At 34.7% G+C, this 16,486-nt stretch overlaps 1 protein-coding gene across 1 annotated transcript; it reads left to right on the top strand.

The window, feature by feature from the left end:
* The first annotated feature begins 5,351 nt into the window (after positions 1-5,351).
* LOC142229583 (uncharacterized) lies at positions 5,352-12,458 on the top strand. Its single transcript, XM_075300149.1, has 3 exons — positions 5,352-5,515; positions 5,644-5,755; positions 11,748-12,458. Exons 1-3 carry the CDS (start codon positions 5,375-5,377, stop codon positions 12,419-12,421), a joined length of 927 nt encoding a protein of 308 aa, XP_075156264.1. The 5' UTR covers positions 5,352-5,374; the 3' UTR covers positions 12,422-12,458.
* The last annotated feature ends 4,028 nt before the right edge of the window (positions 12,459-16,486 follow it).

The raw sequence follows: 16,486 nt of genomic DNA, 5'->3' as shown, positions 1-16,486 counted from the left end.
TTTTCTATAGAAATAAAATTTAACAAAATTTTCTATGGAAATAAATTTTTGACAAAACTTTCTATAAAAATAAAATATTGACAAAGTTTTCTATAGAAATATAATTTGACAAAATTTTCTTTAGAAATAAAATCTTGACAAAGTTTTCTATGGAAATAAAATTTTGACAAAATTTTCTATAGAAATAAAATGTTGACAACATTTTCTATACAAATAAAATTTAACAAAATTGTCTATAGAAATAAAATTTGACAAAATTTTCTATAGAAATAAAATTTTTACAAAATTTTCTATAGAAATAAAATTTTGACAAAATTTTCTATAGAAATAAAATTTTGACAAAATTTTCTTTAGAAATAATAGAAATAAAATTTTCTATAGAAATAAAATTTTAACAAAATTTTCTACAATTATAAAACTTTGGCATAATTTTCTATAGCAATAAAATTTTGTTGAAATTTTCTAAAGAAATAAAATGTTGACAAAATTTTCTATAAAACTAAAATTTTCACAAAATTTTCTATAGAAATAAAATTTGGAAAAAAATTTATATAGAAATAAAATTTTGACAAAATTTTATATAGATATAAAATTTTGACAACATTTTCTAAAGAAATAAAATTTAACAAAATTTTGCCAAAAATGCATTTCTGTAGAACATTTTTGACAAAATTTTCTATAAAAATAAAATATTGACAAAGTTTTCTATACAAATATAATTTTGACAAAATTTTATATAGAAATAAAATGTTGACAAAGTTTTCTATGGAAATGAAATTTTGATAAAATTTTCTATAGAAATAAAATTTTGACAACATTTTCTATACAAATAAAATTTAATTAATTAATTAATTAATTTAACAAAATTTTCTATAGAAATAAAATTTTGACAAAATTTTTTATAAAAATAAAATACTGACAAAATTTTCTATAGAAATAAAATTTTGACAAAATTTTCTATAGAAATAAAATTTTGACACCATTTGTTATAGAAATAAAATTTTGACAAAATTTTCTATAGAAATAAAATTTTGACAAAGTTTTCTATGGAAATAAAATTTTGACAAAATTTTCTATAGAAATAAAATTTAACAAAATTTTCTATAGAAATAAATTTTTGACAAAATTTTCTATAAAAATAAAATATTGACAAAGTTTTCTATAAAAATAAAATATTGACAAAGTTTTCTATAGAAATATAATTTTGACAAAATTTGCTATAGAAAAAAATTTTGACAACATTTTCTATAGAAATAAAATTTAACAAAATTTTCTATAAAAATAAAATTTTGACAAAATTTTCTATAAAAATAAAATATTGACAAAATTTTCTTTGGAAATAAAATTTTGACAAAATTTTCTGTAGAAAAAAATGTTGACAACATTTTCTATAGAAATAAAATTTAACAAAATTTTCTATAGAAATAAAATTTTGACAAAATTTTCTATAAAAATAAAATATTGAAAAAATTTTCTATAGAAATAAAAATTTGACAAAATTGTCTATAGAAATAAAATGTTGACAAAATTTTCTATAGAAATAAAATTTTGACAACATTTGTTATAGAAATAAAATTTTGACAAAATTTTCTATAGAAATAAAATTTTGACAAAGTTTTCTATGGAAATAACATTTTGACAAAGTTTTCTATGGAAATAAAATTTTGACAAAATTTTCTATAGAAATAAAATTTTGTTGTCGTTTTTTTATTTCAGCTTAAAACCATACATTGACTAAACTACAAGAGTAGCTTAACCAACAGAGGAAAAGAATGTTTGTCAAATTTATTTGGGCAAAGCCCTATAGACTGCAAGATGGTTGGATGGACGCACGTTTCGGAATTACCACATTCCTCATCAGCATCCTCTACTTGCAGCAAAACTATCAACAAATTATCAGAATAAATTCAGGCAGTTTATTAAACCCAACAAAAACCACACTTGAACCCTCCGAAAAAATGTTTTACCTTGATAGCCGGCTTATGCCAAATGAATTCGAAACAAACATATCTCTTTTCCTATGCCACTGTCAAATCATCGATTTGAATTCACATGGCTGGGTTTATTTTGAGCGTGCCTCCTCTTCTTTTTCCATTTGTTTTGTTTTGTTATTGTTGGTTTTGTTCTTTAAGCATTGTTGTCGTTTTTTTATATGGGTTATGGGTTTAATAAACTGCCTGAATTTATTCTGATAATTTGTTGATAGTTTTGCTGCAAGTAGAGGATGCTGATGAGGAATGTGGTAATTCCGAAACGTGCGTCCATCCAACCATCTTGCAGTCTATATGGCTTTGCCCAAATAAATTTGACAAACATTCTTTTCCTCTGTTGGTTAAGCTACTCTTGTAGTTTAGTCAATGTATGGTTTTAAGCTGAAATAAAAAAACGACAACAATGCTTAAAGAACAAAACCAACAATAACAAAACAAAACAAATGGAAAAAGAAGAGGAGGCACGCTCAAAATAAACCCAGCCATGTGAATTCAAATCGATGATTTGACAGTGGCATAGGAAAAGAGATATGTTTGTTTCGAATTCATTTGGCATAAGCCGGCTATCAATGTAAAACATTTTTTCGGAGGGTTCAAGTGTGGTTTTTGTTGGGTTTAATAAACTGCCTGAATTTATTCTGATAATTTGTTGATAGTTTTGCTGCAAGTAGAGGATGCTGATGAGGAATGTGGTAATTCCGAAACGTGCGTCCATCCAACCATCTTGCAGTCTATAGGGCTTTGCCCAAATAAATTTGACAAACATTCTTTTCCTCTGTTGGTTAAGCTACTCTTGTAGTTTAGTCAATGTATGGTTTTAAGCTGAAATAAAAAAAAACGACAACAATGCTTAAAGAACAAAACCAACAATAACAAAACAAAACAAATGGAAAAAGAAGAGGAGGCACGCTCAAAATAAACCCAGCCATGTGAATTCAAATCGATGATTTGACAGTGGCATAGGAAAAGAGATATGTTTGTTTCGAATTCATTTGGCATAAGCCGGCTATCAATGTAAAACATTTTTTCGGAGGGTTCAAGTGTGGTTTTTGTTGGGTTTAATAAACTGCCTGAATTTATTTTTGTTTGGTTATTGTTGGTTTTGTTCTTTAAGCATTGTTCTTGTTTTTTATTGCAGCTTAAAACCATACATTGACTAAACTACAAGTGTAGCTTAACCAACAGAGGAAAAGAATGTTTGTCAAATTTATTTGGGCAAAGCCCTGTAGACTGCAAGATGGTTAGATGGACGCACGTTTCGGAATTACCACATTCCTCATCAGCATCCTCTACTTGCAGCAAAACTATCAACCAATTATCAGAATAAATTCAAGCAGTTCATTAAACCCAACAATGAACCCCACTTGAACCCTCCGAAAAAAGGTTTTGTATGAAAGCCGGCTTATGCCGAAATAAATTCAAAACAAACATATCTCTTTTCCTATGCCACTGTCAAATCATAGATTTGAATTCAGTTGGCTGGGTTTATTTTGAGCGTGCCTCCTCTTCTTTTTCCATTCTTTTTGTTTTGTTATTGTTGGTTTTGTTCTTTAAGCATTGTTGTTGTTTTTTATTGAAATAAAATGTTTACAAAATTGTCTATAGAAATAAAATTTTGGCAAAATTTTCTATAGATATAAAATTTTGTCAAAGTTTTCTACAGAAATAAAATTTTGACAAGATTTTCCATAGAAATAAAATTTTGAAAAAATTTTGTGTAGAAATAAAATTTTGTCAAAAGTTTCTATAAAAGAACTTGACAAAATTTTCTATAGAAATAAAATTTTGATAAAATTTTCTGTAGAAATAAAATTTTGATAAAATTTTCTGTAGAAATAAAATTTTCTATAGAAATTTTTGACAAAATTTTCTATAGAAATAAAATTTTACCAACATTTTGTATAGAAAAAAAAATTTGAAAAAATTTTCTATACAAATTAAATGTTGGCAATTTCTATGGAAACAAAATTTTGGCAAAATTTTACTATAGACAATTTTTTTGTTTGGTAGTTTTTTTGGTAGAATTTTCTCTAACTTTTGGTTCGAGTGGCAACGGTGTATGGAATCCCAGTAAACAAACCGTCGCCAAAAAAGTAGTGAAAATGTTCTTTTCGGATCCGGAAGTGGTGCAAAATTGGCGCAGAAGCGATGAATTTAACATGGGCTTGTCATAGGACGGATGTCCACCATTTCAGTAGCACTGAATTTGCATCACTTCTTAAGGTGTGATGCGAATTCCGTGTTTTGGATGTAAATTAAGAAAATATGTGATATTTTGACAAATAAATTAAATTTAAAATTTTTTTTTCGATTTTTATTGCATTCTTACTCTTGTCTGGAACGTTTGACATCAAATTTTTTAGAATGGATTTAAAATGTTTTCGGCAAAATTTAAATAATTTGTATCATTTTGTAATTCTTAATCTGTTTTTAAACTATTTGAAACAAAAAAAATTAAATTTCCCATTAAAATTATGAAAAAAGCGAGTTATAAAAAATTGACTCAAATGAACTCCCTGTACAGTCAAAATAAAGAACATCGTTAAGAGAACATTTTTGGAAGTGCTTTTAAAGTTGTGCCTTTAGAAGAACTTTTTTGCTGGGGTATAATAAGTTTGTCATTCCATTTGAAACACACTAGCTACGCTAATGGTTAAATTGACGGTAAATTGTCATTTCCGATAATACTTGACAAGAAATAAAAACAAATGGTGACAAATTCCTGTGCTTTAAATAGCATTGCATAGCAAACCTAAGTAATACCTCAAATAGACATTGATTTCTAAAGTAAATCCCCTGATAACTGACGTTACTTTTGTCGTCTACACAAAAACATTTTTGCAATATTCTTGGGTGGTAACAAAAATGTTTCTTTTTAAATTTATTTTGCAAATATTGATTTTATTCTTTAGCAAAGTGTTAAATAATTTTCACGTCTAATTACACAAATTTCTGAATCTCTAATTACTGATGTCGGTTAATTGTTCAAATGATTTAAACACAAAAATAAATAGACCTTAGACATTTTAGGCATTTTCGACATTTTCTTTTCATCGAGGTCAAAATGCATCCGAAGCCGTACAAAAAAGGTGCATCTACTGTACAAAAATTGTTTGCCAAAATCAAAACTCTTTGAACTTATGGTACGACCCAATAGAACAACAACAACCACATATGACTTGCCACATCTACGTATATTGGCAAAACCAACCCCTACCCCCTCATTTTGAAAAGTAAAAAGATTTACGATAAGAAGCATAATCAAATTAATAAAATAATAACTGGTGGTCAAACAAACCGCTGATAATCGATGAGGGCGTTTATGCCCACTGGAATTTTATATATAGTTCAGTTGAAACTCAATATCATGGTTCAGTTAACCAATGTCAGGCCAAATAAATATAACAAAAATTTTCTGGATTTTGCCATTATTAGGGGCAATTTATACGAGTGTGGTAGTTGCCAGTCCCGAGTGGCATAAGTCAAGTGATGGCGTTGAATATTTAATTGAAAGTGAATTACTTGTAAGTGGCATTTAATAGCCCCATATTAAAAAAAAAACAAAAACAGAAAAATCTAAACACATTTGTTACGTACATATCATCAGGCTTTATCGCTAATCAAACAAACACTTATCTCTTTTTGTTTACAGTACACTTGGTTGCAGGCCCACAGCGAATGTGCCCGTCGAGATTTGCAGTTGGTTGTTATCGACAATGCTAACAAAAACGATGCCTTTGTTGCTTTATTGAGGAAACTATTTGGTAATTTACAATCAAGTTTATTTCGTGTTGAAAAAATATTCTTGGAAATCGGTCATGGGATAATAGCCAAAATAGAAAATTTTCACAAATTTCAAATTTGTCAATTAGCATATCCGCCTTGCGTACAAAGGAATATGGGTACAATACCAGTTCTAACCGACTACCAAAAAGATTTTCAGCGGTGGTCTATCCCCTGTCAGTAATGCTGGTGTCTGGAATAGGGCAGCACTGGGAAGTTCACCACTGAGATATCACTGAATAATCTAAGTGAGCCTTATACAAACAGGCTTCCTCTATACCTAAGTAGTTTTGGGAAATTTCGATTTAAATTTTTGACCTGTCGTGTTTCCGTTCATATATGAACGGAAACACGACATATATGTATGAATGGCCTTACCCAGATTAAGAACCACAAGAACCGTTCGGGGACACACTTTAAACAGCTCTGGTTTTACTGTGCAGTTTTTAGGGTTGACGTTTGAAAACTAAAAAATTCTCCATGGGGCTCGTTAAGAGTAAAATGTCTTGGCTACTCGTGAGAGAAGTGAGATATGCATGTGTTATTGACCTTTTCACTAGTCTTTATTAGTGGACCAGTAACCAGTTTCCAAGAAAATTTAAAAGTCTGATCTGGTGCTAAAACATCTGGACATTGAGAGAGTCCAGATGTTTTAACATTAGCAGCAAGGCTAACAGGTTGGCTGATAAGTCCCCGGTCTAACAAAGAAAAACACATTTTTTTGTCAAAATTCGTTTTCATTATTCAACATAGTTCCCTTCAAGAGCGATACAACGATTATAATGACCTTCCAATTTTTTGATACCATTTTGGTAGTACTCCTTCGGTTTTGCCTCAAAATAAACCTCAGTTTCGGCGATCACCTGTTCATTGCAGCCAAATTTTTTCCTTCCAGCATACTTTTGAGGTCTGAGAACCAGAAAAAGTCGCTGGGCCAGATCTGGAGAATACGGTGGGTGGGGAAGCATTTCGAAGCCCAATTCATGAATTTTTGCACATCGTTCTTAATGACTTGTGGCACGGTGCGTTGTCTTGGTGGTATAACACTTTTTTCTTCTTCATATGGGGCCGTTTTGCCGCGATTTCGACCTTCAAACGCTCCAATAACGCCATATAATAGTCACTGTTGATGGTTTTTCCCTTCTCAAGATAATCGATAAAAATTATTCCATGCGCATCCCAAAAAACAGAGGCCATTACTTTGCCAGCGGACTTTTGAGTCTTTCCACGCTTCGGAGGCGGTTCACCGGTCGCTGTCCACTCAGCCGACTGTCGATTGGACTCAGGAATGTAGTGATGGAGCCATGGTTCTTCCATTGTCACATATCGACGGAAAAACTCGGGTGTATTACGAGTTAACAGCTGCAAACACCGCTCAGAATCATCAAGACGTTGTTGTTTTTGGTCAAATGTGAGCTCGCGCGGCACCCATTTTGCACAGAGCTTCCGCATATACAAATATTGATGAATGATATGACCAACACGGAGCCACCGTGGTGCAAAGGTTAGCATGCCCGCTTTGCATATCCCACCTCAGTAATGCTGGTGATATTTCTGAGGGTTTCAAAGCTTCTCTAAGTGGTTTCACCGGAATGTGGAACGCCGTTCGGCCTCGGCTATAAAAAGGAGGTCCCTTGTCATTGAGCTTAACATGGAATCGAGCAGCACTCAGTGATAAGAGAGAAGTTCACCACTGTGGTATCAAAATGGACTGAATAGACTAAGTGAGCCCGATACATCGGGCTGCCACATAACCTAACCTAACCTAACACGTTCCTTTGATATCTTTAAGGCCTCTGCTATCTCGATCAACTTCATTTTACGGTCACTCAAAATCATTTTGTGGATTTTATTGATGTTTTCGTCGGTAACCACCTCTTTCGGGCGTCCTCTGCGTTCACCGTCCTCGGTGCTCATTTCACCACGCTTGAATTTTGTATACCAATCAATTATTGTTGATTTCCCTGGGGCAGAGTCTGGAAACTCATTATCAAGCCAAGTTTTTGCTTCCACCGTATTTTTTCCCTTCAGAAAACAGTATTTTATCCAAACAAGAAATTTCTTTTTTTTCCATTTTTTTTTCACAATAACAAAAGTTGCTTCACAAAAGACGCTCTATCTCACAAACTAATTGACTTACAGACGTCAAATTTTGACACGAATCATTTGAAGGTTGGTACTATATAAAAATAATATGCATTTAATACTAGCGACGCCATCTATGTGTCAGAGCGGGGACTTATCAGCCAACCTGTTATATATGAACGGCCTTGCCCAGATTGAGATCACAAGAACCGTTCGGACACACGCTTTAAACAGCTCTGGCTTTACTGTGCAGTTTTTAGGGTTGACGTTTGAAAACTAAAAAATTCTCCATGGTGCTTGTTAAGAGTAAAATGTCTTGGCTACTCGTGAGAGAAGAGAGATATGCATGTGTTATTGACCTTTTCACGAGTCTTTATTAGTGGACCAGTAACCAGTTTCCAAGAAAATTGAAAAGTCTAATCCCCTGCTAAAACATCTGGACATTGCAGCAAGACTATATGGTGGGACCTATTGCCTTGGACATCTTAAAAGAATTACTATAAAGTTTTAATCGCAGTCAGAGAGGCCACATCAAGTTCAAGCTCTCTCTCTCTCTCGTGCTTTAGCTATTCGGGTGACAGACCTTGAGGATTGGCATGCAAAAAGATTTCTCTTAATTTCATTTATTGGGGGGTGGTTTTCCTAAGCGGAGAACGCTGTGCGAGTGCAGTCACGTCCGTTGGTATGGCTGCCACGAAAAAAGATGTTTCGTTATGTCAGGCGAATGTCGACACTTCATCTTGAAAGGCATGGTTCAGAAGTTAGAGGTAACTGTGTAGTTACTTGGAGATTCCTGGTAGCTGAGATAGCTCGGATATGGTCTCTCTAGGCAGCCGTCTCTCGTCCACACTGAAAGGTAACTGTGTAGATACTTGCAGATTCCTGGATCATAGCTGTGATAATTCCGATATAATCTCTTTAGGCAGCCGTTTCTCGTCCACTCTGAAGGGTGGTGATCCTCCAACCAGCATAACGAAGTAGGGCCGTCTCTCGTCCACTCTGAAAGGTAACTGTGTAGGTACTTGCAGATTCCTGAATAGTAGCTGAGATAATTCCGATATGTTCTCTCTAGACAGCCGTTTCTCGTCCACTCTGAAAGGTAGTGGTCTTCCAACCAGCTCAACGAAGTAGGACCGTACGGGTGAAGTAATAGAAAATAAAATCACCTACTATGACGTTTTATTCGCACTGAAAGATACCACATCCAGTTCAAGGAAGCGAGTTGTCTTTAGTGTTATAGGAATTCGGGTGACAGACCTTTAGTATTGGCATGCGAAAATATGTCTCGTGATTTTAGACGAGTGATCAGATTTTCGACATTCATCCTCGATTGCAGGAGAGAAAGTTTGATGTTTAGGCACCTAGATGTACCAGACCGGATCTGAGATACCTTGGATCTAATTGCTCTGGGCAACTTTCTCTTGATTTCATTTATTGGGGGTTGTTTTCCTAGGCGAAGAACACTGTGTGAGAGCAGTCTGTTGGTATGGCTGGTCACGCAAAGGGATGACTCGTCATGTGAGGCGCACTTCAGACATTCATCTTAAGTAGCTGGTTTCGGAAGTGTGAGGTAACTGTGTAGGTACTTGCAGATTTCAGGATCGTAGCAAAAATAAATCTGATATGGTCTCTCTAGGCAGCCGTCTCTCGTCCACGCTGCAGCCAACACAACGCTGCACTGGTGGAAAGATTCTGAACTGCTGACGCCTGTACGGCCATCAATGCCGCCCTTATTTCCTCATCACTGTAATCGCTGAACTGAAACCGAATCGGTCATCCTTATTTCATCCATTTTGGACTCATGCTGCAAATGCCGTTCCGGTATATTACAGTAAAATCCCAAGCCTCAACTCAGACTCCATCGGGGTCTCGCATATACTGAGAGTCAATGAGGACCGTTCGGCTCATAGGTCTTTACAATCGTACTCTTATCTTTCCCCCAAGTTCTACCATTCGCTTCCTTCGGGATCTTATTTCTACTCCAAACGTTTTAGCAACATTTGCCCATGTTTACTAAAGAGAAATGGTCTGTCAAAAGTAACACGATTTCTTGCATACGGGAATCCTCCGACCACGTATGTGGATATGAAGGCTCTGGTTCTCCTCTTTGGTACACGATGTGAATAGGGTTGCCGTCGATTTCAGAGCAAACAGTTTCAGCTTCCTGTTGACAAAGAAATCCGTAAAAACAAAGAGATAGCCTTTAATCCGTATCTCAACCTGCTTGATGTCTCTACCTAATGTTACTATGGAAGAGTCGTCCGCGTAGATTATCAGATATCAGTGGGACAGTTCACCGCTTTGAGGTACACTTTGTTTGTTCCACCTGGGCGAAGATATTTTTCCTCTAAATTCCAAATAGGACCGAGAATCAGCCATATGGTTTAAAAACCATCTCTTAAGATTATTAGGGAGAGAGTTTTCCATATTATCCTTTAAGAGATTGGTATAGTTTATCATGTCAAACACTTTAGACAAATTCAATGCAACTAGAATCGAACGTTCATGCGGCCTTTTAATATTCTATCCCTCTGCAATTCTGGCTGTCAATTCACACACCGCAGTGGTCGGACACTTGACCGAATAGAAATCATGCAGATATCTGCCAATATTAGGTGTTCTGTGAAGCAGGTTAGAAAAGTTGCTTCAGGAATTCCGCCCATCACGAGTCTCAATGGTGTGCTCTGTTTTTCTTGTCTCAGAACCCGATTAATATTGAAACTATGCAAATATTGATGCATATATTGAAACTATGCGCTAGAAACCTGGGATAATTCTCTTCAATGTGCTTCAATACACTCGTAGGGTCGGACTGGTCTGCGTGCACGGAAGACCTCCTGCCTGCATAGACTGCAGTCTGGATCTTTTGAATAATCATCCTGTGAAATTTGCCCCTAAAGAAAATTTTGATGTTGTCTTTCCGTTGGGGGTTTGAGAGATTCCAAATCGTAAACCACAGCCATTAGGTCTCAAATCGGACTCCTCCAGAAAGTTGAGCCACTTCTTTCGGGATTGCAAGCCTTACCGCTGTCAATGGCATCGGTAATATCGGGTGAAATAAATTGTATCGTGTCGTTGACTCAGTGACCACGAATACGATGAATTGCTCTTTTATGCGTACTATCACTCTACAGGTCAAATACCATTTAATGGTGATTGTTGGAATGCCATCCCAAGGCTCTAATGGTGGACCATTCAAATGTTATAAGACCAAGCTACTTTGGCTCAGGCTCTTTAGCAATGTGACTTTATCTCTAAATATAGTTGCATTATTCGAGGTTCTACTAGGTGAGTGCGACTAAGACGATTACGTTCGTTCGCGATTCCCGCCGCTTCTGCTTGGAGTGGGTACTGAATTAATGTTTTGAGTTTAGTCTGGACTCTGGACAAGAAATTTTTCGAAAAAAATCGTGTGAACGTCCGTGGCAGAAACAGTTCCGAAGGTACATTTAGCGTACACTGTTCAACTATGTTATATAGCTGGATCCGAAACACAGAGCACACAAACAAAAAAATGTTTTTTGGCTTCAATCACGAAATTTATTGATCCAATTAATTTTTAATTGAAATGTCTTCAAGCACGGAATTGATAGTATCAATTAAAAAATTAATTTATACCATTAATTTTTGTTTCAATTAAAAAATTTCTTGAATCAATCAAATTTTTAATTGAATATTTTTTAAAACTCAATTAAGCCTTTAATTGAAAAAAATTTCGTGCATTTTTTTTCTATGCATGGGTAGCACATCCATCTACCAATGCATAGAATCCAAGACGTAAATATGATTCTTTATGCGTCGACAGATGTAGATTTCCCCCTTAACTTTGTGATATTATTACAAATACGTTACACAATCTTAATTTCAATTCAAATCTTTAAATTTCAGATAAATCTCCAGATTTGTGGATTGGCCACCATGATAATTTTAATAAGGGGGCCAAACAAGATCGGCCATTTTTCTCCATAGCAAACGGAGCTCAATTAAACTACAGTAATTGGTGGCCTGGAGAACCAAATAATCATAACTATGAGGAGAATTGTGTCCAAATATATTCCAAAGCGAACTTCCAATGGAATGACTACCGATGTGAGATGAAATATGGCTATGTTTGCGAGAGGCGACCCATCGAATTGGCACGCTGCGATTTGGACGAAATTCGAAGATCTCTACGTGATCTAAATAACCAAATTTCTGAGGATCATAAAATTTTACGTCAGGAAGTGAAAGAAAATTTGCTAAATAATCGCCTTGAAATTCGACAAATTTTGTCCGAATGGAAAGAGACTACAATGGAAACTTTAGATAGATCAAGAACTTCCATAAATGAACTTATTGCAAGAAAACCTTATCTGCAAGCTGTTGTTAATGATGTAGGTGTTCCAATTAACCAAATCATTCGTGAAGCATTCGATGAAATCTCTCAGAATACAGGTGTTGTCTACGAATCAATCGATGTTAATAATGCAAACAGCGAAGCCTTCACTATGGACAAAACAGATGTATATCAAGAAAATTTAGATGAACACACAACGACTGTAGATAAAATATTTGAGCAATAATAAAATAATATTTCAATTCTCATTCCTAAATTAATAATGTGAAAAGAATTATTAAATTGTACGCAATCTCGAATTCATATTAATCAGTGAAATTTTTTATCGAAAATTGTGTATCATCGATTTTTATCGTTAAATTAATATTAATCAAACTCTTATGGTAAATGAATACAACCGAATTAAAAACAAGTATATACGGCCATAAGTTCGGCCAGGCCGAATCTTATGTACCCTTCACCATGGATTGCGTAGAAACTTCTACGAAAGACTGTCATCCACAATCGAATTACTTGGGTTGTGGTATCTTAAAACTTCTTAACATCGTTTTCTAAATTAGTCCATACGTGGTATATATTAAACAAAAAAGTTACATATAGGTAAGTCTACAAATAATTATTAAAAATTGACATGGACTTTTGCACGGTACGTAGAGAGCCAGAATTGAAATATGGGGGTCGCTTATATGGGGGCTATATAGAATTATGAACTTGATATGGACCAATTTTTGTGTGATTGGGGATGGATTTATCTGAGGGCTATATATAACTATAGACCGATATGGACCTAGTTAGGCATGGTTATTAACGGCCATATACTAGCACAATGTACCAAATTTCAACTGACTCGGATGAAATTTGCTCCTCCAAGAGGCTCCAAAACCAAATCTCGGGATCGGTTTATATGGCGGCTATATATGATTATGGACTGATATGGACCACTTTTGGCATGGTTGTTAAATATCTTATACTACCACCACGTACCAAGTTTCAACCAGATCGGACGAATTTTGCTTCTCCAAAAGGCACCGTAGGTCAAATCTGGGGATCGGTTTATATGGGGGCTATATATAATTATGGACTGATATGAACCAATTCCTCCATGGTTGGTGGATACCATATACTAACATCACGTACCAAATTCCACACATGCCGATGAAAAGAAACCACTTTGGTACGTCCCTTTCTTGCAAACGAAAATTTAGACCAAATTTTATTTCACAGAAAATTTTGCAAATTTTTATTTCTATAAAAAAAAAAATTGTTTCTATAGACAATTTTGTCAAAATTTTATTTCAATTGACAAATTTTTAAATATTTTATATCTATAGAAAATTAATTTTTATACCCTGCGCCACACTGTGGAACAGGGTATTATAAGTTAGTGCATATGTTTGTAACACCCGGAAGGAGACGAGATAGACACATGGTGTCTTTGGCAATAATGCTTAGGGTGGCTCCCTGAGTCGATATAACCATGTCCGTCTGTCCGTCAATCCGTCCGTCCGTCCGTCTGTCTGTGAACACATTTTTGTGATCAAAGTCTAGGTCGCAATTTAAGTCCAATCGCCTTCAAATTTGGCACATGTTCCTAATTTGGGTCAGAATAGAACCCTATTTTGGAAGAAATCGGTTCAGATTTAGATATAGCTCCCATATATATCTTTCGCCCGATATGCACTAATATGGACCCAGCAGCCAGAGTTTTATCCCGATTTACTTGAAATTTTGTACAAACATAACACTTAGTCGTATAGTCAAGTGTGCAAAATTTGATTGAAATCGGTTCAGATTTAGATATAGCTCCCATATATATCATTCGGCCGATATGGACTAATATGGTCCTAAAAGCCAGAGTATTGGCCCAATTTGGTTGAAATTTTGCACAGGGAGTAGATTTGGCATTGTTGCTATGCGTGCCAAATTTGATTGAAATCGTTTCAGATTTATATATAGCTCTCATATATAGCTTTCGCCCGATCTACACTCATATGACCACAAAGGCCAATTTGTTACTCCGATTTAGTTGAAAATTTGCACAGGGAGTAGAATTAGCATTGTAGCTATGCGTGCCCAATTTGCTTGAAATCGGTTCAGATTTAGATATAGCTCCCATATATATCTTTCGCCCGATATGGAATAATATGGTCCTAGAAGCCAGATTTTTGGCCCAATTTGTTTGAAATTTGGCACTAGGAGTACAATTAGTAGTGCAGTTAAGTGTGCAAAATTTAATTGAAATCGGTTGAGATTTAGATATAGCTCCCATATATATCTTTCGCCCGATATGGACTAATATGGTTCTAATAGCCAGAGTTTTGCCCCAATTTGGTTAAAATTTTGCACAGGGAGTAGATTTAGCATTGTTGCTATGCGTGCCAAATTTGATTGAAATCGGTTCAGATTTATATATAGCTCTCATATATAGCTTTCGCCCGATTTACACTCATATGACCACAAAGGCCAATTTGTTACTCCGATTTAGTTGACAATTTGCACAGGGAGTAGAATTAGCATTGTAGCTATGCGTGCCCAATTTGCTTGAAATCGGTTCAGATTTAGATATAGCTCCCATATATATCGGATTTCGTCAAAAATGGTCAAAATACCAACATTTTCCTTGTAAAATCGCCACTGCTTAGTCGAAAAGTTGTAAAAATGACTCTAATTTTCCTAAACTTTTAATACATATATATCGAGCGATAAATCATAAATAAACTTTTGCGAAGTTTCCTTAAAATTGCTTCAGATTTAAATGTTTCCCATATTTATACCCTTCACCACTACTGTGGTACAGGGTATAATAAGTTTGTGCATTTGTATGTAACGCCAAGAAGGAGTAATCATTGACCAACCTTTTAGTATACGGGTCGGCTTAGAATTAAATTCTGAGTCGATTTAGCGATGTCCGTCTGTCTGTTGATGTATTTTTGTGTGCAAAGTACAGCTCGCAGTTTTAGTCCGATTGTCCTAAAATTTGGTATAGGGTCTTGTTTCAGCTCAAAGACAATCCCTATTGATTTTGGAAAAAATCGGTTCAGATTTAGATATAGCTGTCATATATATTTTTCACCGATTTGGTCATAATTGGCGTGTATATCAACCGATCTTCTTCAAATTCCGTACATCCGAATAGTTTATGAGTCTCGAAAAACTTGCAAAATATCAGCCAAATCGGTTCAGATTTAGATATAGCTCCCATATATAGCTTTCGCCCGATTTACACTCAATTGCCCACAGAGGCCAATTTTTTGCTCCGATTTAGTTGAAATTTTGCATAGGGAGTAGAATTAGCATTGTAGCTATGCGTGCCAAATTTGGTTGACATCGGTTAAGATTTAGATATAGCTCCCATATATATGTTTTTCTGATTTCGACAAAAATGGTCAAAATACCAACATTTTCCTTGTTAAATCGCCACTGCTTAGTAGAAAAGTTGTACGAATGACTCTAATTTTCCTAAACTTCTAATACATATATATCGAGCGATAAATTATAAATAAACTTTTGCGAAGTTTCCTTAAAATTGCTTCATATTCCTTAAAATTGCTTCATATTCATTCTTACAACATTTCGCCACTGCTTAGTCGAAAAGTTGTAAAAATGACTCTAATTTTCCTAAACTTCTAATACATATATATCGAGCGATAAATCATAAATAAACTTTTTCGAAGTTTCCTTAAAATTGCTTAATATTTAAATGTTTCCCATATTTTTTCACTAGCATTGTGTTACACCCTAGTGCATTAGCCGACTTAAATATTGAGTCTATAGATTTTGTAGAAGTCTATCAAATTCTGTCCAAATCGAGTGATATTTAAATGTATGTATTTGGGACAAACCTTTATATATAGCCCCCAACCCATTTGACGGATGTGATATAGTATCGAAAATTTAGATCTACAAAGTGGTGCAGGGTATAATATAGTCGGCCCCGTCCGACTTTAGACTTTCCTTACTTGTTTATGTATATTTTTATGTAATATTTAATGACAGCGCGCATTTCTATTTTATCCACTGTAAAAAAAATGCGGATGCGTCTTTTTTGAACACCTGTTTCTATATGGAGGAGTTGCCAGATCGAAACAAAATTTAACATGTGTTCATAACAGAGATGGGAGTTTCCAAAACACTTAACTTTTTTCTGTTTATACTGCGCTTTTTGTGCTAGGCTAAGAAGTTTCCGAACTGCCCTCGTATAATTCAGGAGACGACATCTTGTTTCGGAATGACAATGTGTCATTCACTCCACACAAATCTGGATCACAATAGGTAAAGCCCACCGAACTTA

The sequence above is a fragment of the Haematobia irritans genome, chromosome 3 (assembly GCF_050003625.1).
Source record: "Haematobia irritans isolate KBUSLIRL chromosome 3, ASM5000362v1, whole genome shotgun sequence".
Taxonomy (NCBI): Eukaryota; Metazoa; Arthropoda; class Insecta; order Diptera; family Muscidae; genus Haematobia; species Haematobia irritans.
This window is presented reverse-complemented; position numbering and strand designations above follow the sequence as displayed.